We start from the raw sequence: 26,462 nt of genomic DNA, 5'->3' as shown, positions 1-26,462 counted from the left end.
TTAATAAAAGCAAAGCCTGCAAATATTTTTAAGTATTAAGTGCTTATTAAATGCAGCGCTATATAATTAACAGCGTTGCTGTACTCAACAATTTATTAATTAAAATCATAAAGTCAAGCCTAGCAATTTGTAGGGATTTCATTATATTGTATTTGAGAAAATGCATTAAAATGAATTTAATGCTTCCTTTTTGTGTATTTATTCATTTATTCCGAAAAATATGCTACATTATAGCTGAAGCTGAAACGGTGTATCACTGCTCTCCCTCAATCAAGCGAAATCTACTGTGACGAGCTAGTAAAATTCTGTGACTACTCACAGTGGTTCTTCATAAAATGTCAGTTATTAGTCAAAAATACAATAAAATAAAATAAAATAGGATATAAAAGTTTCTGACTAAGTCTTATATGCTGAAGTTGGTCAATTGAAGTTGTGATTAATCAAAAGAAAACAGCTTGTCTAAGAAATTTATGCGTTTTAGTAAGGAAAAGGTACGTTATTCAGAATAATATTTTTACAACCACAAAATGTGCTCATGTAATTACAAATGAAAGTTGTAAAAAAGTAGTAAATTACATCAAACAAAACGTTTCACTGGGACTTCTGATAATTTTGGTACATAAAATTTTAATGCTAATTAAGTTCACAACAAATTTAGCTTAAATGTTCTTAAGTAGTTACAAATAAACCCGAAGCTGTTCCTACATAAAAAGTAACAAGTCCAAATTATAGTCAACTTTATGGACTATTAAAAATATTTTGTGGTTATGACCAAAATAAAATCTTACATGGCACTAAAAATAACTCACCAAAACCGAGAAGTTATATACGTATAAAAGTACTGTAATTTCTTTCAACTTGCTGAATTGCAATAAAATTATAAAAAAAATGTGGGCGGAATAAAGAACTTGGAACCTTTTAAAATCGAAGATGTATATATAATCTTTTTAAATTAACCCAGATACTATATATTTAAATTGATGAATTTTACTTTGAGCTTGAAAAAAAGTACACTAAAATATATATTAAAATTTTGAAGACATAAAAGAAGGTGGCAGCCCTGTTATTAAAAACAATTTAAAAATTTATAAGTTGTGGATATATGACTTTAGGGCCCAATGATCCCCTGGGAACACAATGCAATGAAGAAGAAGGATATGTGAAAAATCCAATAAAGAGCAACTCTCTGACTCCCATATTTTCTATTCAAAGATATAAACAAACTGATGCTGAAAATAAATTGATAATATTTAGACTTCTTTATTTTTATAGAAGTAGATATTGTATGGATAGATATATATGAGTATTATCTAGATATATAAAAAAGATATTATCTACTTTTATCCTTTATTTTTTGAAGCCCTATGCTCCACTAGGAAAGAGGGACAGCAGTAAAATGTAATCCTCTATTTTATACACAATTTATTTTGGCATCAAAATAGTAAACTATGTATGGTATACTATTCTTTTGGATATTATAATCTCGATAATTCTTAATAGAAATAACTTCACAATCATTTAACTCATACAATGGTTTGCTACATTGCCTTTTTGTCAAAAAATCACCCTTCTATCTAAGTAACAAATTAATTATATACAACTAAGTTTTAGCTACGGTGTAAATATATGGATACCAGTTATGGGGATGTGCACCAAAATCGTCCATATAAATTATCCAACATTTCCAAAACAGAATCCTAAGAAATTTAGTCAACGTTCCGTGGTTCATTAGGAGTACAGACCTTCATCGGGATTTGAGGATCGAATTGCAGTAATACAAAAGTTTTAAGGTGTAACTAAAAGCGGTTACAACAGCACCAAAACGAGATAGCTCACCATCTGTCTAATATATCTAAACTGCCGAGGAGACTAAAATGAATTAATCTTTCAGTTCTACTACCGAATTAGTAGTCGAATAATAATTGAGATTTCTACTTAGTTAACACTACGCCTTTGGCAACTTAACCATTTGAAAACGTTTTCTAACATATAACAAAACTGCTTGATAGTTTTCTGCACTTCAACTAGTCGTAGTCAAATGAAACATGTATTTATATTATTTTACTTATTGTATTTCAAATAAAAATACAATCGCTTGACTGAATAATAAAATACACCCTAAAGAGTCGATAATTTCCACTAAAAGCATTATTTTAGTTATATCAAAATCTCCATAGCAATATATTAAATACCACTACGTTTATGTCCAAGATCTTTACAGCGTTAATTACTTTATATGTAATCTTATCTACCAGCTATATAGCGGAAACAAAACACTGTATATAAGATTATGTACTTTAGTATAGTAATAATATGTAATATATAATATGTAGTGTATAATAATCAAGTCAATAGACATAATGTTTAATAGACCATTTACAAGTGTTGGTACCCCATAAGAGATCTATTGATTTCAATATTGCATTCCAAATCTATGTAGTCTATGCAGTTCATATATTTACCTAAATACCCACCCCTCGCAGTATGCAAATGGAGAATTCTACAATTTACTAAGAAAAATTCCAAATAATATGAGAAACTACAATATTTCAAGAAACAAAATCCTACAAAGCAAAGCCAGTATATAAACAACAAAAAACGGTAGTGCTGACAGGTCAACGGGTAATAAATAGTTGCATCAAAAAATTAGGTATATATTTTTACGAAAATTACAGTAGCAAGGAAAAAGGGACAACTGAATTCTTTCCTTAAGAGTACCCAAGTGTGGAAAGATTGAGACATTTCATTATGAGAGTATACGAACTAATGACTCTGTCTGACATCTTAATGTAGATCTATATAATATTTCATAACTTCCTTTAGCAACCACATAGGTAGGTTTCCAAATTAAGATAAACATGACCTTGTTTGTTGTAGCAAAACAGCGCTTGTACGCTACTTGAGCTGAATAGAAAACTGTGGCACCACTAAAATCAACCACTAAACTCAATTTACGTCTTCAGTTGGTATTCTAAAATTAGTTTAGTAGTAATATGCTTAAAAATTGTTTCATTAAAAATGTAGAGTAATTTTGATTATTTATAATGCTTTTAAACTACCTCCATTAAAATAATAAAAACATTAAATCGATACTAAAATTTTGTTATGAAAAAAACGAAAGGCATTCCAATTAAAGCAAGGATCAGGATCAGGAAAAGAAATGAACACAATATCAAACATAGAGGAAACTGTTTAAAAAAGCTGAAACAATTTTTTCATCAAATTTCTCCAACTATAAAATGCAATTTGATTATAAACTTTGACCGTAATGAAAAACAATTTAAACAACAACTGAAGGAAATAATCACCTACACACGTGCAGAAGCACTCAAGTGAAAGCTTGCCTCATATGCGGAAAATGCAGTTAAGGGGTTAACAATGCATTTCATTTGCAGTTTTATTGCACCCAAAAGTCAAAGATGCTTTGGGTAAGAAATTAAAAAAAGAACTACACTCTGTACTTGTACATACACGCATATCAGTATCTATAGTACATAAACATAACTAACAAATAAGCCAACAAACTACAGACTCCTGTTCTCGTAGCACTACTAACAGCATTAGCTCAATGAAGATAGGTTATATTAGAGGGAAAAAAATGGAACTGAAAGGATACGTACGTAAAACCAGAAAAGTTTTGAAAAAAAAATCCCCACATGTATACTAAATTGGTCAGTAACAAAAAGAAGAGCAGTAAGTATGGGAAATCAAACTCATAAGCAAACGGACAATATACATGATTGCTAGTGCTTTCCTATTTCCGTTATACAAAGTGGCACCGGAAGAGGATGCACTTGTGTGTGTTTTTATTAGTTAAGTTTGTGCTTGAATGTACGCTGGCTTCAAATTCAAAGTTAATTGTGCTTAAATATCACAACCCATATGAACTTTTTCTTGCTGAAGACTTTTCACGTTGATTTATGACTGAGACAGGATGTATAGCTTGACTTTGTAAAATTTTAATTGAAGCGCATAATTGAATTTTGGTTAATTTATGGTTTAATTAAACAGCATATATCACAAACTCAAAAAAACAGTAATTTCATAAATGAAGGCTTTGAAAAGTCTTCATAAAAGCTTTTGCCCTTTTGCATAAAAACTAAAAAAAATGACACAAAACAACCAAAACTAGAGTCAGTATTATCACTTTCCAACGGTTCTAAGTTTGGCACTAAACTTTATACCAAAAAAAAGAGAGCTTCACACATATTTTAACTAAAATATTAACTTTGACAAGTACTTCTTATATGCCTTGCCACCACCCATTGTCTCTATATTAAACTTAGAAATGATATGTAAGGCAATCATATACGAAATGATTTTAATAACACCCTTGCGATCAAGACCTGCCAACTTCTACCGCACATACCGATTTACTTACTAGACTTTATGAATTCATTTCAACACTGACACTATCATTCTTAATAAGACACATACGTACATACGACTTACATACATATCAGTTCATATCTAACAAATGCACTTAAATGGTATATTTATGTGCTGTTCAGGCATATTACTGTAAAATTTTTCTCAAAAGTTGGCAACACTGCAAGTTCATTTGCAGCTAAAAGGGATGTGTGCACCCAAATTGCATATATGAGTCTTCTGTACGATGCAACGAAGTAGAAATTAATGCTACTACGGAAGCGGAAGTGTTTGATTTTGATATTGTGTGCTGCATTGCAAATTTATGTGCCAAAGCAACTCTGCACACATGTATGAAATGAGTTTATTAAGAAAAGTGCATACATTCTGTCTTTTCAGCAGGAAAGATGACAATTCTATTACTAGCACATAATGAATATTTTTCAGGACATTTAAAATTTCAAATGAAAAAATATTTGATTAGAAGGAAGGGCATTTACTGTTTCATTAAATCAATTTCCTTCTATTTATTTATATAATATTGTGTGCTGAAAATATTACGAATATAAATAATGTAACGACACGGATTTTCCCGTTTCGTTATAATTTATGCTGGGGTATCCTCAGTCTTTTCCAGGGGGTCGCTACAATAAATTTATATTCGCGGAGACAGGACTTCTCAAAATAAAAGTAATGTGTGTTAAATTTTAAATGTAGATTTATTTAAAATATTATTAATTCATGAAAATAGTATTTATAAAAAAGGAATTTAGTTAAACGTAATTATGTAAACTTGAGATTACTAATGTGTACAATTCAATGACATAGTATTTTTTTAAAAAAAAAAAACAAAGTAAATTCATTAAACGTGATTAAACTTGAGAAACTTGAGATTATTTCCTGGTATTCTGCTGTATCTGGAGGTTGTTCCTTTGGAGCTCGGTGATCTCTAATCTGGTTCCGTGGTTTGTATCTTCGTATGATTACTTGCTCAATGCGTACCTGTGTGGGACAGAAGGGTTAGTGTATATATAAAAAAATATATTTCCTTGTTCGGTTATAGAATATCTATACAATAGTGTCCAAGTGTCTTGACTTAAAACCGCCCATGCACTTGTACACAATTATATATATATTTTAGTAATTTATACAACTAGGCTTAAAACCGCCACTGTGTCAGACAATATTTTTATATTTATTTATTTTATATTTTGACATACAATGCCACCGAGTGATCATACAAGACTCACTACCCTTACCAAAAATGCGTCGTCTTTTATACAGATCAGACGAGCTTTTTGTGTAGCGCACATACAATTGTTTTCTGCTGTTTTGTGAAGTTTTGTTTACTTTCCCGTTTGTATGTCTTACTTTCGTACTGTTCTTCAAGTTGTGCGCTCAACCGATCTCGTCTATCTCTTTGCGGCGAATTTCTATTTTGACGTTTTTGATATTTGCTTGTTATGTTTTGATTTGATAATTCTTGTAACTTTGCGTGCGGTGCTTCTTGTTTTTATTAAATTATTTGTAATTTAATTTTATAATTATAAAAAATAATTTATTAGAAAATTATTTAAATAAATTTGCGGGGATGAACAAAGAAGGTATGTATTTATTATTTTATTAAGATATATTTCTCTATTTATTACAAATTTATTATCTCCTAATTTCAGATTGCTTCACGTGTTGCAGTTGCGTGCAGGCTGGGTAGCTTTTTGGTAAGTAGTTTCTAATAACTATGTTAAATGTTAATTTATCTATTTTAATTTCAGATTTCTTCGAAATTTATTTAAATTTATGTAGGTTGGAAATTATTACAAATTTCCATCCTCACATTTCCCTCCTTCTTTGAGAAAAAATGAACTTGCCGCGATGCACTACCTGCATGCATAATTCCTGTGCCGTTTCTTTGGGCTCTTGAATACTTTGAAGAATTTGTCTTGGTCTGTACTAACAAGATCATAATCCTTCTGCTGGAGTACATCTAAGTTATTCATCGGCTTCTGCAGTTTTTGGGTGCTGAATGGTTTTGGAATTCCTAGGCTTAGTTCCTGTACTTGTATCAGAGGATTGTCTATCTTATCCTTCGGACGTGTGGAATCATCTTTTTCTTCTTGTGACTCTTGCTTTCGTTGACTATCGTGTTTAATTGAAACTTGTTGCAATGATTGTGTCGGACTTGGGGTTTCTTGAGTCAATCGAACTCGTTTGTTATGATTTTCGCTGACTGTAACCTTTTGTTGACCTTGTTGTGTTTCAATATCTTGAACTTGCTGTTGTTCTACGCATCCTTGTGTATCTTGAATTTTAACTTGTGTTATATGGTGATTCCTCGTTGGATTGATTCTTTTTGGTTGATTAACTACCTGTGAATTTTTCTTGCTAGGACTTGGATCTTTGTGCCGTTGAATCTTTTGTTTTTGCGCTTTGATTACGCTTGGTTCTTTCTGTCGTTGTGCTTTCTGTGTTTGAACTTGTAATATTTGATGATTTGGGGTGACTTGCTGTTGTTTAGATACTTCGAGATTTTCTTTGATAAATATTGGTTTTAACTGGTTTTGTAGTTCTTGTATTTCAACTGATACTATTTCACGGTTTGGTGTGACTCGCTGTTGTATAGATACTTTGGGATTTTGCTTGTTGGGTCTTGAATCTTGCTGTGGTTTGCACGCTTGGATTTGGAGCATACGTTTAAATTCTGTGGCTTGGTCCTGATTGAACGATTTTAAGTTTTCTTTGAACGACGTGACATGTTGCGGTGTTTGGTGTACTGATACTTGCTTCGTTTGACTATGAAATATTTCCTGATCTGGTGTAACTCGTGCTGGCTTAAATACTTCGGGATTCTTCTTTGTAAGTTTTGGGTTTACTTGTCGTTGTGTTTCTTCTATCTGTGAATTTCCTCTGATGGGCCTAATATTTTGTGATTCTTGCTTTGGTTCGCATGGTTGGATTTGCAGCATTTGTTGAACTTCTGTGACTTGGTTTCGATTGAATGGTTTTAGAGTTCCTCTAACTGGCATGACATGTTGGATATTTTGCTGAGTTGATACTTAGTACATTTGATTTTGAAATATATCTTGATCTTGTATGATTCGTGCTGTTACTTGCTTAGCTGTCGGCTGGTTGCTTTGCTGATTACTTCTCTGCTGGTTGAGGATAGGTAACTTGGAATTTGAACTGGGAATAAGTTTGTCCTGTGTCGGCGTAGTAGGTATGCGTCTCACTGTATTTTCCAATACCATCATTTGTGGATGTTCAACTTCTATGCGACGAACTATCACTTCCTGTCGAACGCTGCCTCGACTCGCTTTATCCTGTTCTGCGCGAAGTTCTTCGAAGTCATCTGCTAGTATTGCTAATTCTGTTAAACTCGAAAAGTCTCGACGTTTGATGTACATTTGGTACTCTGTGCGCATATTTCGGTATATTCGTTCCAATTGTGAATCTTGGTTCATGCCTGTGTGTCGCATAAGATATTTGATTTCCAGTACATAATCTTTAAAACTTTCTTGTTCCTTCTGAACTCGTTTCCGCACCTCGTCTTCTAATCTTTCGAAATACCTATATGAAAGGAAAAATTTTAGAAAGTCCATCTTGAAGCTTGACCAAAGGTTCCAATGCTTATTGTTGTTGCGGTACCACATCAGTGCTTTGTCTTCAAGCAGTATGGGCATCATCCTGGGAACTAAATTCACGTTGATGTCGTCAAGGTCCGCTACCTCTTCTATGCTTTCCACAAAATCTATTGGATCTATTCCTCCATTGTACTTTACAGACCATTTTCGTATCCGCTCCACGCTTTGAGCACACGATAAGGCCATGATGTGCTGCTTATGCGAACGTCTTGTATGTTTCTCTGTTGAACTGGCTTGAATTGAACTATGAGCGAGAGTATCTAGATTTTATCTTATAATCATGTTTGCCTGTGCCATTGTAACGTGGATATCACTTTGATTTAATTTTGAGAAGTCTGTCTGTCCCTGCTCGGGCGCCAATTGTAACGACACGGATTTTCCCGTTTCGTTATAATTTATGCTGGGGTATCCTCAGTCTTTTCCAGGCGGTCGCTACAATAAATTTATATTCGCGGAGACAGGACTTCTCAAAATAAAAGTAATGTGTGTTAAATTTTAAATGTAGATTTATTTAAAATATTATTAATTCATGAAAATAGTATTTATAAAAAAGGAATTTAGTTAAACGTAATTATGTAAACTTGAGATTACTAATGTGTACAATTCAATGACATAGTATTTTTTAAAAAAAAAAAAAAAAAAAACAAAGTAAATTCATTAAACGTGATTAAACTTGAGAAACTTGAGATTATTTCCTGGTATTCTGCTGTATCTGGAGGTTGTTCCTTTGGAGCTCGGTGATCTCTAATCTGGTTCCGTGGTTTGTATCTTCGTATGATTACTTGCTCAATGCGTACCTGTGTGGGACAGAAGGGTTAGTGTATATATACAAAAAATGTATTTCCTTGTTTGGTTATAGAATATCTATACAATAGTGTCCAAGTGTCTTGACTTAAAACCGCCCATGCACTTGTACACAATTATATATATATTTTAGTAATTTATACAACTAGGCTTAAAACCGCCACTGTGTCAGACAATATTTTTTTATATTTATTTATTTTATATTTTGACATACAATGCCACCGAGTGATCATACAAGACTCACTACCCTTACCAAAAATGCGTCGTCTTTTATACAGATCAGACGAGCTTTTTGTGTAGCGCACATACAATTGTTTTCTGCTGTTTTGTGAAGTTTTGTTTACTTTCCCGTTTGTATGTCTTACTTTCGTACTGTTCTTCAAGTTGTGCGCTCAACCGATCTCGTCTATCTCTTTGCGGCGAATTTCTATTTTGACGTTTTTGATATTTGCTTGTTATGTTTTGATTTGATAATTCTTGTAACTTTGCGTGCGGTGCTTCTTGTTTTTATTAAATTATTTATAATTTAATTTTATAATTATAAAAAATAATTTATTAGAAAATTATTTAAATAAATTTGCGGGGATGAACAAAGAAGGTATGTATTTATTATTTTATTAAGATATATTTCTCTATTTATTACAAATTTATTATCTCCTAATTTCAGATTGCTTCACGTGTTGCAGTTGCGTGCAGGCTGGGTAGCTTTTTGGTAAGTAGTTTCTAATAACTATGTTAAATGTTAATTTATCTATTTTAATTTCAGATTTCTTCGAAATTTATTTAAATTTATGTAGGTTGGAAATTATTACAAATTTCCATCCTCACAATAATAATAAACAATTGAATTGTTTTTAATTTTAAGAATAAAAATAAAAGAATACATTTATTGAACAAATGCCCTTAACACAATATAACCACTTAATTTTTTTTTTTTTAAAGGTAATGCAATATAACAGTGTTGATTACAATTTTGTTTTCAATTTTTTAAAGATAAAGCAGATAGATAGACTTAGGTCTATAGGCCCACTGCGTTACCGTATAATTGAACTCACAAGGATTAGAACCACTTAGAACTTTTAGCTAAACTTATAATTCCATTCAGGGGAAGGTCTTGCAGTTCGCCAAGATCCTCAAAAAATTAAGCCCCTAAAGTGATGTGCTGGACAGAAACATAGCAGATAGGAGGCACTTTCATCGTCCTCTTCACAGCTGCGGCAGGTATCATTGAAAGGGAGATTAAATCTTTTGGCATGGTTACCTGAAACAACCAAGGTATCGGTAACTCAGTAAGACAGGCGTACTTACAAATCGATGATTAATAAAACAGATGAAAGCCCGATTCAAACCATCATAAATACAAATATCAACAACTTCAAAAAAAATGTTACGATAAATAATCAATCAAAATTTATTTGAGATTTACTTAAAGTAAAACAATACAAAAGAACCTCTTTTAAGAAAGAAGACTTAACTGTGATGAATGAAAAACATTGTATATATAATTTCTTGCATTTTTATTAATTGTTTATTCTATGCATCTGGGTTTCTGGTTATAATTGATCAATTTGATGCCTTCAGAAAACTTGCTTTTACTGAAAAGATAATATTTTAGCCTTAAGCATCCAAAATTCCCTTCCTTACTTGTTGAAAATAAAAAATTCTCAATTATTCCGTAAATAGATTTCTTTAAGAAATTAATTTTTCAAAAGAATGAAAGGATATTCGACGAACAATATCTAAGACAACAATTTTTATATATTCAATTAAAGTAGATTTACTAAAATGACAATATTCATACTTTTTAAAATAAAATTTTTTTATCCATCATTTAAAGTTTTAATTTTTTAACTTCTACTCACGGTTGCCACTTGAAAATTTTTTCCTGTACCAAAATTGGTTTAAAAAGGTACCAATGAACAAAATATAAAATAGTGCAAAGTTGCATTTATAAAAAAAATTAATTGGAAATATCCACAATAAAGTTGGGTCGTCAAAAATGTACCATTTTTTGAACATGAGTACCAAACGACAAAAAAAGTACCAATTTTGGTACTAAAGTACCATAAGTGGCAACCGTGTTTCTACTTAATATTGTCTTAAAAGCTTATTTGTAGTTACATTTTGAAATATTAGATGCCTTGATTTGTATTATAATGAATACTATTAAAATAAGAAATAAATATTTTTTTAAAATAACTAATAATCAATACCTATAATTCTATTAAACCCTGAATACAAGAAATGTATATTTTCTCAAAAGACCTAACAACTTATAAGAAAACCAAAGTGAGCGAGAATTGTAATACTTTATATTTAATCATACATTGAGATATGAATATAATCTTAAATCAAATTATATTATTGCTAAATGTTTCTTACCGGGTTTATGCATATACGATACCATAGTTTGTGGAACGATTTTTTAGATAGTTTCGGAAGAAAATTTTTTCCATATCGTAATAAAATGTGATTTCGGTCAATTTCTACAATACTAGAGAATAAAAAATTATTGAACTTTTAATGAAAATCTAATATTAGACATAATTTTAAAACGGTTTTACTTTGTAAACCTAACTTACTTACTTATGTGGCCATAACAACCCGTTACCGAGTTTCGGCCTGACGCAGCATGTCTCCCCAGGCGCCTCTGCTGCGTGCGCGCCTTCTCCAGTCTCGTATATCAAGTCCAGTTAGTGCTCCCTCAACTTGATCACTCCACCGGAGACACGGTCTACCTCTACGTCTTCTTCCGCCGACTACTGCTTCAAACACCTTTTTCGCCGGAGCGTCTTCATCCATTCTCACGACATGACCAAGCCAGCGAAGCCGTTGGATGTTAATGCGCTGAATTACATCAATGTCGTGATAAAGCTCGTACAGCTCGTGGTTCATTCTAATGCGGGTGTCGTCGCCGACGCTCGTAGAGACCAAGTTCTACGAAGAAACTTTTCTCTCGAACACTCCCGTCTGCTTCATCATTCTGTGTAACCGTCCATGCTTCTGCCGCCATACAGAAGCACGAGGGAGGTGAGCGACCTATGAGGCGTGAGTTTTTGTTTGTTCACGAGGGCAAAGAGCTCTACATCCCAATTTGTGTGTGTGGCACCTATTAGCAATGGTGATTCTTCGTCTGATCTCCAGACTGACATCATTTGTATTCGTTACGGCGGTGCCAAGGTAGATGAAATCCTTGACAGATTCGAAAGTATAGTCGCCAGCCACTAGCCCGGCGTCCGAGCGACGCACATTTCTACCAGTAGCCGACATATACTTCGTTTTAGGTTTTTGTAAACCTAAACTTGATCTATATTGCCGACGTTCAAATGAGGGGGTCACTACAAATGCCTAATTATTTACAAATTCTGTTCCTTTTAGACTGCAACTAAGGCGGGGGATATGTTAGTATACAGGTATACCAGAAACCTTAATTCAATTTTTTTTAAAACAATCATTTTATCATATATAAAAATATTTTAATTTTTTTCATAAAAAAGTTATAAATAAAAACTAAAACCGAATAATATGTTACCAAGCTGAGCCCAGCCAAATTCAATATTTAACTGTTATGTTCATTAAATCAAAACTAATCAAATAAACAAGCTCAAGAACATCAGCAGTTTTAGTAACAATCTTTGAACAAATATGCTTAATCAAACACATCAGACATCCATTGTTGACACAATAACATCGATTATCTTGAAGCATTTACTCCTCTACAAGCATGGCTCCTTAAAATGTTGCCTGTTTCAGTACAAAATTATCTACACAACAACTGCGGCAACAATAGTAACAATGCTTCCTTCGGTTCAAAAGGAGGAAGATACGCCATATTGTTGCTCGCCGCCATTGTTTGCTCGAAGTAAACATGACATAAAAATTTTGCAAAAATTTACACAAGTCGATGATATCCTTTTTCAAAGTTTTCTCAACATATTCTTAAATAACCGGAAGTACTGCAATAATATCCGTTGAGCTGTGTTAAACATGCAGAAAAAAGTAAAACTTACTTGAGATAAAATAAAGATAAAAATAAAAGCCATGAAAACTAGACTTCAACTTAAAGTGAATATTTGCATTGGCATCCAAACGTTTCTGCACTATTCCGGGTTTTTCAGAGAATCTTTGGAAACAAATATTTGTCAAAAGTTTTTTTTCTTTTGTTTGAAGTATTGACATTGAGCCAAATGTTTTTGTTTAAATAAATACGTTTTTAAACACATGCAATTTTTGTGATTAACATCTGCATGCAATCGGGGAAAAAAATTCTTTGAATACGAATAATCCCTTCATCATATTAGTAGTCTGTTTTTTTTATTCAAAGAGATATCTTAGATGTTGGCGGTTCTTTTCTATACCCGAAAAGATTCGAATTTGTTGGGAGCAGCGATTTGAAAACAAATTTTAAAAAATTTAATGCTCTGAATCCTACGCTTTATATTGATGGCCTGGTTCTGGACCTATATCTGGTTTTAAAGTTGCAACATTAATACATTGAGTATCATAAGACAATAATATACACATGCAATCTAGTGGTAGTACATTGAAATTTATTATCTAAACGACTATGTCGTACAACTGCATTTTGTTAAGTTTACAACAGTGGCTCCCAACATTTTTTCGACTAAGGACCACTAGGGACCATTTTTCGTAGCGGCCACAAAGTTTAAGAATAATAAACTGTATGATTATTTTACTACGCATCTCTGGTGAAATGTATAATGAATTGTATAAGCACATTATATAGGCTATAAAATAGGTATATAATTACTTGGAAACTGTTTGTGCTTATTTTCTAAAAAGCGAGGTCTCATTAAACAAACTTTGAAGTATGTATACATATTTAATTCACCAAATAGTGGTTGGGAACCACTGGTGAATGGTAGAACGCTGAAATTTTCAAAATCACTTACAAATCTGCAAATGTTTACTTGAAAAATGGTTTCCATTCTACAAACAGTTCATTCTACAAAGCAAAGCTCTTAAGTATTTTAAAAACGGGATTAATTATTACGTGTATGGCTTTTGTGGAAGTTGACGTCAAAGCACTATCGAATCTGGTTTTGGGATTTTATTATAATTGAATTTATAATGATCCCTAGATGACTACACCATAAAGTAATATTAGATTAGCGATCAAGATATAATGAATGACCGCTTAAATAAATTAACTTCGGATATACTAACCATTGCTTTCTTTAACTTACAAAATAGGTTTATGTTTTTACTACTCATTCCAGGCAATACCGCTCTTTCAAAATACAAGGAGCAACATTACGATTTATACTTATTATATCCTGTATAGCATATATTATATATTATATTATATATTATATTATATATTATATTATATATTATATTATATATTATATTATATATTAAATTATATATTGTATCATATTACACGTACTACATTATTATATTATATTATATAATGCTATACATAAGAATATTAAACAAAACAGAAACAAAAATATATATACGAGTATTATGCTGTATATATTCCGGTAATTATTCAGTATGTGTTTTGCAAAGACCAGTACCAACATCTCACCAAAAAGTAATATAATTGAAGAAGAAAAGATAAAATTTAACGCACTGATGGTGCGAATGACGCAAACCGTTCCGATCCACGTTCCCACGATTGAAAAACTATATGATATATAGTTATAATATATTGTTATAATATTTAGTATATATAAACTATATAACTATATAATATTCTTTTCTTTACTATCTTTTAAATATTGACAATTTGTACAGACATGTTTTCTTTGAAGTTCTGAGATTCGTTCCAAAATTCTACTATATTACTTTATTCTATTTTATTTTGAACTACATTTTTCATATCATTTTATTGTATATTTCAATTATTATATAATATTCTTTCGATTTATATTGTTTTATATTTATTTTATTCTCGGTTTATTGGAATTTATATTATTTGTTACTTTCTACGAATTCATTCACTCGACTTAATATTGTTCAATTTTTTTATATCTAAATCTTTTATAAAGCGAATCAAAAACTTCATCAATATTTAAAATTATATGAAAACTCTAAAGTAATTAACTAATTCAAAACTGGAGAAATTTATTTAACTTTAATTTTAATTTCATCTTCGTTTCAATGAAAATCAGTTGATTTTCCCATACAAAATTCTGGTATTAGTTCTGAACGAAATGAAGGAAAATGTTCAGACACATCTTAATTTCGTAAAAATCTTAATTACATCTTCGTTTCAACAAAATTAAGTTGTTTTTTCCATAAAAAACTCAATTTCAAGGTGATAACTAAATTGTGGAAAATGGCCTTAATTATATTGAAACGAAAGCTTAAGTTAAGTCTGAACGTAGTATTAGTCTAAAGTACTCGTAATTAATTAATGCAAAATTTGAAAAATTTATTTTTAATAAATATTTACTAACATTTTTTTTTACTGTTGACTTTTTTTTTATAAATCTTAGTTATTAAAATTAATGTGCAATATTTTCTTCTGCCAATATTTCTTAATGTGTATTTCTTTGAGAGCCCCCTCATAAACAGCATGTGTAGTCCAACCAAATCAATATTTGAGTACTGCCGATCGTAAAATAAAATAACTATTTCCAATTTAATTGAATTCTAGTTACACGTTAAACATTTTTAAATTTTATTTCATTTTTCGATGGAGGATTGCTAATTAATTTTAGTTTACAGGTAATTTAGTAATATTGACAAAATCAACTTTAAGTATTTGTTTAAAAATTGTAATCATTGAACTGCAACCGAAACAGCTCGAAAGTTAATTACTTGTTATTAAAGTGTACAACATCCATAGCCACTATTACCATCAGCAAGTGGGACTCAGACTGTCTGCTGGTAGCACGTAGGTTGGCACCCAAACTTATGCAAAGTAGTAAGCGCCTTTAAAGCTTGGCGCCGAGGCACATAAATTTCAAGCAAATGAAGAAAAAACTGCAATCTTGCATATTACGTACTGCACAGCTATTTGCCAAAATCTGCATCGATCAACAGAAGTGGAAGCAGGAATGATCATGCGAAACAAGTTCAGGTCTGTTTTCTTCTCGGCGGAGTGCCTAAAAATCGCTGACTATCGAATTTATAGAATTTATTTGGAAATTAAAAGCACCGCACTTCGAGATTTTGGTGCCGTGCTGTCGCTTTGTACTAAAGCGCAATGCAAATGTGGGCATTATTTTTTCTTCAACTGCCATTTATTTATTTATTTTCTTAGTGACTAACGCTAATTCGAGTGCCAAACAACGAATTTTATTGATTATCAAAGTGTCAAATTTCATACCCACAATTTATTCCGCAAGTTGCAAAAACCGAAAAACTCTGAATATTGAAGTACTGCAGAAGTGGCCAGACAAATTTGTGTGGACACGGATAAAAAAAATCTGGTTCGCAATTAATTAAAATATTTGGTTACAATATTCAAATAGTGTAATTAAAGGCATATATGTAAGCATAAAAACTCAAAGATAATGTTAAGATAAAATTTTCAATTTATTTAATATATACTAATGCAATTTAATATGCTAATTCCAAAGAGGAAGTTTGTGAGTTATGATCGCGTTTCTATCACGGTTTGTTTTATTTGTAATTAGAAAAGCCATTGACAGGTTTCATTCGAATTCGAATATTTTTTTCTCACACATATATACATAATATACTACTTATGTTTAACAATTATTAGTAGTAAAAATTATTAGAAGAGAAAAATAAAATCTCCAAGAAATCAAGAATTGAATTCAAAATCATCACAACTTTCCAATAAATATCTCTAAAGAGCAAAGAAAGATTTTTTTCACTGATTTTTGTTCTGTAAAATAGTATTATATATCTTTTGATTGTGTTACTATTTTAGCAATGCGACTAAAATATAATTTTTTTTTTGATCAAAGATAATTATTTTTATCACACATATTAACTATAGTTATATGCTATATGTTTATAAAAATATTTATTGACAATGAATCATCATTTATTTGCCAAAGTATATTTACATAATATATATATATACAAATATATTTATATATAATATATATTCTCCGCAAACAAACTTCCATTCTCAATATTCACCACAATTCCATAGTTTATATTAAATATTTTCTAATAATAGGGTTCTAACATACATAACTGCAGCAAGACCTATAATGCAGACTAATGGTTAGCTTTTTAATGAAAATCTACTACAAATACTACTTAGCAGTTGACCTCAAAACTGTTGAACCCATCGAATTTCGCTTTTATGAGTTTTTATTCAGTAAGTGGTCATTCCTAAAATTTGTAATGGCATTTTTAAAAACTGGAACTACAGATCATATCACTCCAAAGTTTCTGCATACATTTCAAGTGGAGATATTCATTAAAGAAATTTTATTATTAACAAAGCCCATTTTAAATGGAAATTTTTAAGACACCTTATTTTAAGACCTTATTCCTAAAGGTTAAAGTTACGTATGTGCTAAATCAAGGTTTCTACATCTAAACAAATTCCTTTATTAAATTATATATGGTCGCTTTGATGCATATATACATATGTATTATACACCTGAAAAAGTTAATCCAGTTGTGAAATAATTTATATATTTCATATATATTTTGAATCTTTTAACTCCTAGAAGTAGCATAGGGCCGCAAACAAAGAAACAAGTTAAAAATAACCTCCTCAGTAGTCAGAGCTATATCTCTACATGTTAGCATTAGTTTTATAAACTAATACTTTATAAACTCATTATTAATAAATAAATAAATAAATAAATATTGCTCCTCAGTCCACATGAATACTTTTTTAAACTCGCTCTAGAAAAACCTTTAAGTTCTAATAAAGCTTAAAAATAAGTCTACATTCTATACCCTAAAAACATGTGTTGACTAAAATTGTTCTAAGCTAAGAATAGAGCACAGCCAAAGACTATTCAATACATTAAGTTTTTATTAAATTATTTGTATCAAATACTCATTGGCTCTGCATTTTGATGCATTCTAACTACAACTATCCTATCCCGAGCAAATATATCCAAGATAATGGGAATAATTACAGGACACTGCCCGTTGGGAGGACATGTCGTGTGGCTTAATATCAGGACCTCCTTATATTGTAGACATTGCATGGAGAATGATGAAGAGGAATCACCAATACACCTTCTGCTGCAGTGTCCTGTTTTCGCAAAACATAGACTCTCCTACTTAGGGTCACACTTTTTTAATTCCCTAAGAGAGCTAGATTCTATTTCCATAGTGGCTTTGTGATGGCTTTGTGGCCAGTACTAAATGGTTATATGGGACAGGTGTCAAATTCTTAAGGGTATCACAATGCACCTCATGGTCTAAGTAAGTCCTCGGACGGTGCCAGTAACCTAACCTAACCAAACTACAACTAGGAGGAAGCATAAAAGTACCTAAGTCATAAGATCCTATAAACATAAATTATTAAGTAGAATTTAAAATTAAATGAAATGTTTGTAAATTAAGTTAAATAAAATTTTTAGGTGAAATTGTTTACTACTTCCACTAAACAAATTTTTTTCTTTGTTAACAATATCGGTCGTATATACACTTTGGTCTGAAATATGCTTATATTACAATGTAACTACGAGGGCGGTTTGATAAGTCAGTGACTTTTTGAATTTCCATCGCAGTTACTCCAAATGCAACAATGCTGCCTTCAGCTGTAATCTACCAGTGGGCAAGATACGTCGTTCAGTTGGTGTTTGATAGCCGTTCAAAGCAGACAACCTCGTGAATTTTTACGAAAATGGAAAAAAGTTAATTTCGTGTGCTGTTTAAGCACGGTGTCTAAAATCCACGAATTGGGATACGAACTGCTATCCCATCCAGCATATTCTCCATATTTAGCCCCCTGCGACTATTTTCTGTTTCCAAACCTAAAGAAACGGCTGGACAGTAAGAGATTTGAATCGAATGAAGAAGTCATTACCGAAAGAAACGCGTATTTTGAGAGGTTTGAAGAAACCTATTATTTGGAGGGAATAAGAAAATTGGAAAAACGCTGGACTAAATGTATCGAGCTAAAAGGTGATTATGTAGAAAAATAAAATGTTTATTTGCCGAAAAAAATTTATTTTTTTCAAAAAGTCACTGACATATCAAACCGCTCTCGTATTTTATATAAATGATTTTTGCAAAATAGAAATAATTGTTTTTTATTTATTTATCATTTTTTCATTTATATTAAAATTAAAAAAAAATTGTTTAGAATTTAACTACATCCTACATTATTACATGAGATAGCATAACATTTCCGATAAAATTTTTTCGTCACATTATCAAAAAAAATTTCTATTCAGCACTTGGGAAAGAATTTCCAAAATTATCCACATTTTCCTTATACATTCAAATTGAATTGCTTGTATATTTTTGCAGATATCCTGTGCTTTACACGGATGGCAAGAATAAGTGCAGTTTATACCACAAGAAGTACTGGAAAATACTAAGCATGAACTGCAAAATTTTTGTACTTTCAGCAAAATTTTCATTTGCATGACTTACTTAACTTTTTTCTCGCATGTGATTTGGGGAAATCCTTGCATTAAAACTTTCTGTTGCATTTGGCATTTTACTCGTTGACATTCTTTGTTACAGCAGACTTTACATACGAGTACAGAACAATAACAATAAATTTGACAACAATTGAAAAAGTAAATTTTCACTAAATCTTGTTAAAAATTTCGGAAAATTTCAAGGAGAACGCTTTTCCAACGTGCTGCATTTGCCAAATCAGCAAAACATTTCGGAAATGTATTATTCATGCCTGAGTGTCAAATGTTCAGCTTATTTTCGAATATTTTATTCTCGCCTCCGCACATTGTAGCAACCCTTTCGGAAAGTGCACTTAAATTTGTAGTCGGGGCATGCAACAATGCGGATTGCATTCATGTTGCATAGCCTCTGCAGTCGAAAGTTCAGAACATGCGTGCAGCAATGGTCGTTTAAAGTTTTCTAACCTCAAGGGTCGGTCATACATCGTGTGGTGCTTTGCATGCCTTTGACCATACATGCTATATAGCTTTCTGCATTGACAAAGGGAAAAATTTAATTTTGTTGCAAAGAACTGAAAAACTCATAAACTGAAAATGCAAGGAAATCTTTTAATAACTCGTCCAATAATGCACAAATGAGAAATAGAGACTGCGTTCAGATAAAGTGAAAAACTTTAGTTGTTTATTGCTTGGTAGTCTTCAAGTTCTGAAACTTTTAAAGATGATTTACTATGAGAATTGATAAGTACTGAAAATTCATAGTTTAATAATAAACTAATTGTAAAAGAGAGATAGTGTTTCATAGTAGAATTTAATAGAAATAAATAAATTGTTTTAATGAACAAATTCTAATCACTGTCCTGACGATAAGACATATTATTTAAAAATAATTCAAAAAGTTGTGTATTATTAAAGCAATTGACCAACGAGCCCATTCAAATATATATATATAGAAACATATATATATAAAAAATTTTTTTAACAATCTACATATTTGATTTTCATATTTTAATTCTCCAATTAAATTTTATTGTAAGTATGTATGTTCTCTGAAAAGATAAGAACAAAAATATTCTTTTTTCATAATCCTTAATTGTGCAAAATCTGCCCTTAGCATAAAGAAGAAATATGTAAAAAAAAAATATCCGTTGGTATTTATCGGTTTTACTTAACTATTTATTTACTTATCTATCTATTTGTTGTTGCAATCTATCACTGCTCAATAAAAAAGTTCTGTCTTTAAGGACTAGCATCATAACTTATATATGCCATTACAGGTATTAGGCGCAGCCGCATCCAGAAGCTCCCTTAAACCCGCCTGTCTAGTGGCTTGTTGTCGTTAGTTGGTAGCAGCGAGTATTTTTATAATGTTCCTCAACATATCTTTTCACTGATAAACAGACATTCAGTAAAACATTTTCCACAAACGTGTCAGACATGTTTCTAGCCTCAAAATTTACATCCATTCGTTCAAGCCAGCAAAGTCACTGAGTTTTTATATGCATAATTCTATTGCGGTTATGCGTATTCTATTCCATTTGTTATTCATTACCCATGCAAATGATATCATAGATCTTCCATAGATTTGTTCTCTCTGATATTTTCAATGTTTGCTTATCAGTGTTGTTTATTTTCCATGCTTCTGCACCATAAAGTAGGATAGATGTGATAACATACTTATGGAACGTGATTTTTTTCCATTGAAAGAAGCCCATCTTTCACATGGACCAAAGAAAGATCTATTAGCAAGATTCATCCTTGATTGAATTTCTAAGATGACATCAATTTTCGTGTTTTCGTTATTCTTTAAATAAAGAAAGGCCACAAACTTACAACAGTTAACAGCAATGTGAGTCGCAAGATACTCATTACATTTGTTTGCTGACAGATTTTTCTTTGTTTTGTCCTTGTTTACCTATCTTGATCCTTTTTTCGAGTCAGCGCAACTGGGCACTTTTACTCTTTGATAGCTGGGGGTACTACAGGGTCCCACCCATCTCATTGACTAATTTATGTATTTCCTATAAGCTTCATGATAATTCAGTGATTGATCTAAGATCTGCGTACCTCCCCGTGCGGAGACTGATTACTCTAAGATTAAATAGTGCTAAGTAGGAAAGTCTGTTTATCACAGAACCCATTTGCTTCGCTTGTTTTTCTAAGTTGAAAAAAGCCGCATTGATGGAGCAGGTATGAAAACGGCAGCAATAAAAACTTGAACCGATACTCTAAATTCTATACCAAGAAGTCTTTGTTTTACAATGACAGGAGGGGTATTATCACTTTTTTAAAGAATGCCATGTGCTCCTAAATAGACATTTGCTTCAAGTTACATCTTTATCTGTGTAGTATACCTTTATACACCTGAAGATACTGCTCCATTAGGGGATACCAAGTTGGCTTAAAAATTATTTTCTCACACCACATTGTTTTGAAAAATAAACTCATTTAAGAATTAAAAATATAGTAATTGTTGTGATTTCCATAAACTGTGGTTTTTAAAACCTTACCCTAGTTATTATTAGATATAAATTTAGAGCTCCCACGATATAACATATTTTGTTTTCTTTTTAACTACAGGAACCAGATAATATCAAAAATGTTAGAAATATTTTTAGATTAAATAATAATAACTAAATTAATTTATATGACTTAACTAACTTTTGGTATATTATTTTAGTAACATTACTTAGCCGAAAGGTATACTCTTTTGCGTCAGCATGAATCTTTCATATATTCTTTATATATAACGAAGATTTATCTTTTTGGTATAACCATCTTCATATATCAAAATTAACAAATTCAATTTCCTCAAAGAATTTATCATTTTTAAACCATCAATCTAATGCATCTTGGTCTATGTACTCTGCTTCATCTGCTTGGTGGGGTGAGCATTCAACTATAGATTATTTTCTCTTTACAGGGCTTAAGCCATTTTAAATTTTTCAGAAATTAAGTACAATTCAAAATTATTTCATATTTGTTTAATTTACATTTATTAACTCTTTTTTCATTAACCTTTGAAGACATTTTAAAATTATAATTTAAAATGATTTGGTACAATATTAAATTGATAGGTAGGTAAGCAGGTAGGTAAAATTGACTAACTGAAAACACTCATTGACCTGATAGATTTGTAGTGATACCAGGTTAGAGTTAACTGGCTAGTACAGTTAATGACTGTACGTAATACGTAAGATTTATATATGTGTCGTTACCCATATTTTAAGAAATAATTTTCTCTAATTACAAGGCCCAAATTCAGCAATATGTTTTAGTTGAGTTGAGTTTTTAAAAGAGCTAAAAAGAAACAAATTAATAAAATATTCACTCGAGATAAATTCTAATATTAATGTATATGAAAAAAATAAATTGCGAGAAAAGTTTTAATATTAAAACCACTGAAACTATTACTGTTTTACTTCATATGTTAGATTCTTTTCTAATAACTGAAATAATTCCAGTACAGTTGAATGTCTCCAAAAAAAGCTAAAATATTAAATATTTTTAAAAATATTTGCTTTTAATTTACTGCACGCCATTTATGTCAGAGTAAAAAAATAAATCGGAAAACTTTCTCCAATACTTTCTCATTTTGACATGGTGACGACGCACAGCACGAATGCCAATTTTTCTCTTTGTAATTAATTTTTTTTTTACCCAAAAATTTTTGTTATTTCCCAACTACATGTTTTTCTATTACAGTTTCCTCGAGTGCCTAATTTCATCACATTCATTACTCATTTCGACATTTCATCAGTCTTCCATCTTCAGAGCGCTTAGCTAGTTGGCAACACTGGTAGGGGCACGCCATTTCCAGCGTCTAATCAGCGTCATTTTAGTTGCTTTTACTTAAGTTAATCTTGTGGTAATTATGATAAGCCGATTAGGATGTATTTTTACATAAGTTTTTATGTACATTTTACATATTTCCTGGGTTCGTGCAACTCAGCCTAATGATTTGCCCTTGCCGCTCTGATTTGCGCCATACAAAATGGCATGTACTTCACCGTGGCGTGTCTGAAGTTTATTTGTTGTTGTTACTATGTCGTAATTTTATCTAAATAAAATAGTTTTATGTAGTTTTTAGCATTAAATTTACACGTTTGCGCATATTTAAATTCATGCGAATAAACTGTAGACTTGACGAATGCTACTTTTTCATGTCAATTACAGTCCACAAAAATATTATTTCCATTCCCATACATGTAATTAAAACCCATAATTAAAAGCGTATTTGCTCACCGATCCATTTACTATTCAGCGGCAATGTCGCTATTTATACTTATAATTAAGGCAATTTTAATTTGTCAGTTTAAGTTTGGATTAGATAAGGTTTTATATTGCCCTTTGGGACTGTTCGCGAATAGTACTTAGGGTCAAAAATAATTAGTTTTGTTAGTAAAACATTTGGATTATATTAAGTATTTACTCAGCTATTTCAATTAATCAAGAGAAATATTTTTATGCAGTGGTCTTATTTTAAAGGAATTTAAATCGATTTACTTTGATAATTGATTTGCAGAACTTATCTTTTTATACAACTGCTAAAATGTGCTTAAAATAATTAACTAATTTTTTATCTAATTATCAAATATTTGCTTCCATACAACCTTTCAAACAATACGGATGAGCATGTTTACTTATGGCGTCTTCAAACGATAAATCTAGATTCGATATAAATTTGCATTCGATCTGTCAAATTTTGCTGTTCAATCGAACATTTTCAGAGTAATCGAACATTTTTAGAGTAATCGTACATTTTTAGAGTAATCTAACATTTTTGTAGTCGTGTTAGTAGACAAATATTTCTTTCGAAAATACATATATCGAATCAAATCGCAGTTTATCTGCCAAGTCATATAAAACGGTAGTTAATTTCGAGATAATCTTGTTACTCTGGCAAAGTATCTAGAGTGTTATAAATTAATATCGAATGTTATACGTTTTTCCCCAGATTTACCAATCCAAAATGAAAATTCCACTAAAAGTGTATTAAAAGAGCATTTCTATTGAAAAATTAATCCAAATTTACCAATTGAAAGGGGTCATTATTACTTCATCTCCAAAACATTTTTCGTGAAACCTGATTTTCTTATTAAAAAGGAATGGCTATGTTAGAACTTATCAAGAACTTATCTAAGAACAACAAACTTTTTCTAAATAAAAAACGTTAGTGATGCTTTAGTTAAAATATGTGTAGTCGGGCCAAGGTGGAAAACTTTGAGGAGTGACCATTATACCCTCCTCTCACTCCTCAACCCCCTGGCATATTCAAAACATAGTTTTTCTACACCTCTTATTTCAAAGGTACACAATATTACATATTTGGAAGAATATTGATGGTATCATCTGTATATCTTACATATAATTTTCAAAAAATGAAATTATGTGATGGTAATGGTTAATATATAATTAAAATGTTAATTAAGATAATGAGATTTAAATGGCATACACCTTAATATATACCATATTTATGTATTCTACTATTTGCACATTTTCCACCAAAAATAGAGTTTAAAACAAAGAAACAATTGCTTAATATAAACTTGTTCGGAAAGTACTTACGAATTTTCATGAAAATGATTTCCCTTGAGTAAGTAAATATCTCATTGAATTACATATATGTTATCCTATTCTAGTTCTGCACCTTCCGCAATGTTTCTGGCAGTAGCAAGATTTAACTCTCATATATTATGCGTTTCTTCCTGGCAATCCCTGATGTATGTGATTTATGAACTTTTGATTTGAAGGTTCCTAATAACTTTTGAAAGGGTTCCTAATCTCGAAGATAAAAGAATTTTAAATTTTATGATCTTAAATTGGAATCAGAAGGTTCCTGATCTCGAGAATAAAGGGAGTATAGTATTATAATCCAACCAAGCTATAAAAGCGTATGCCAAGTAACCGATTTTGTATGAGATCTTACATTATCTTGACAGAGCATAACACCTTTTATATTGATCAATTCTAGCCTTTTCTGTTCAAGTGAATAACAAATTATCTTTGTTTTGTCCGGTAAAACGAGAAAATAGTACTCCTTTGAAATACCATCAAACATCACCTATAGTTCATAGTTCATATTTTTAACTCCATAATATCTGTCATGGCAACCCTGTAATATGAAAATACAATATATAATAAAAACACGTAAGTCAGTCTTAAATATAAACTCGGTGTGTTTGTACTCTAGCGTCCATGTGACATTCTCCTTCATTTAACATTTCTCAGTGATGATGCATTTCATACAGGTATATTTTCTTTAAGTTTAATAAGCAATCTAGAAATGTTAGCGAACTTTGAGATTAAACCTAGGTGTTCAAATCATTATGATTCATCCAGGTCTTTTCCGCTGATTTTTATCAATTAATTCCTTTATTGTGTCTGCATCAGCTTTACCAAACCTTCCAAAAGTGGTGCTTCTTTGGCAGTGATGTTTTATCATTACTAAATCTCCTCTCACATTAGACTAGGTGGCTTTAGTGTGAAGTTGCCTGTGAAGAAATACAACTAGGTCCGGTTTTGGGCAAAAATTATGTTTCTTTTAAAACAACCCAATATATAAAATCGTATGTATGCATATAGGTATAACATAAAAATATACTCTTGTATATATATTAAGAGATGACTACTGAAAATTTAATAATAGACTATAATTCAGATTAGTATTATTACCATACAAAATCTCATAATTTCCATATTTTGTAATATGAACTTAAGTCTACAATTAAAATGATTTTCGGATTATAACTCTCCCAATAACTTTTCTATTTCCTCAACTAAGTTTGGAAGCAATTTATTATTAAGTTTACAAGTTTTTATAAAACAGTGCTAAACCAGACACAGGCCATTTACCTGAAAGAAAGGCTTGCATTTCTTTCAACACGTAGAAATACCACAAATCAGAATTGAATCTGTAAAGGAAGTGGCAGGTGAGGTATATAGAAATTCCGTCCGTATTGAAACCACAGGAACCACTACAAACGGAAACCAACTCAAAGGTGTGTAATATCAATGAATACAGCTTCCTATTCCTATTGGCAACAACCCTTTCCAATTAATTGTAGAAAAAGTACCACATGGTACGAAGGAGATTTATTTCATTGCTGAAATTATCGGTTGATTTTTGTGCAAGTCCTCG

At 31.1% G+C, this 26,462-nt stretch overlaps 1 protein-coding gene across 1 annotated transcript; it reads right to left on the bottom strand.

The window, feature by feature from the left end:
• Positions 1–6,245: 6,245 nt before the first annotated feature.
• Positions 6,246–7,391, bottom strand: LOC119674849 (zinc finger protein 853-like). Its single transcript, XM_038086006.1, has one exon. It carries the CDS (start codon positions 7,389–7,391, stop codon positions 6,246–6,248), a length of 1,146 nt encoding a protein of 381 aa, XP_037941934.1.
• Between the last annotated feature and the right edge of the window lie 19,071 nt (positions 7,392–26,462).

Source organism: Teleopsis dalmanni, chromosome 2, assembly GCF_002237135.1.
Source record: "Teleopsis dalmanni isolate 2A chromosome 2, ASM223713v2, whole genome shotgun sequence".
NCBI lineage: Eukaryota > Metazoa > Arthropoda > Insecta > Diptera > Diopsidae > Teleopsis > Teleopsis dalmanni.
Note: the sequence above shows the minus strand (reverse complement) of the source record. Positions and strands in the feature narration are given on the sequence as shown.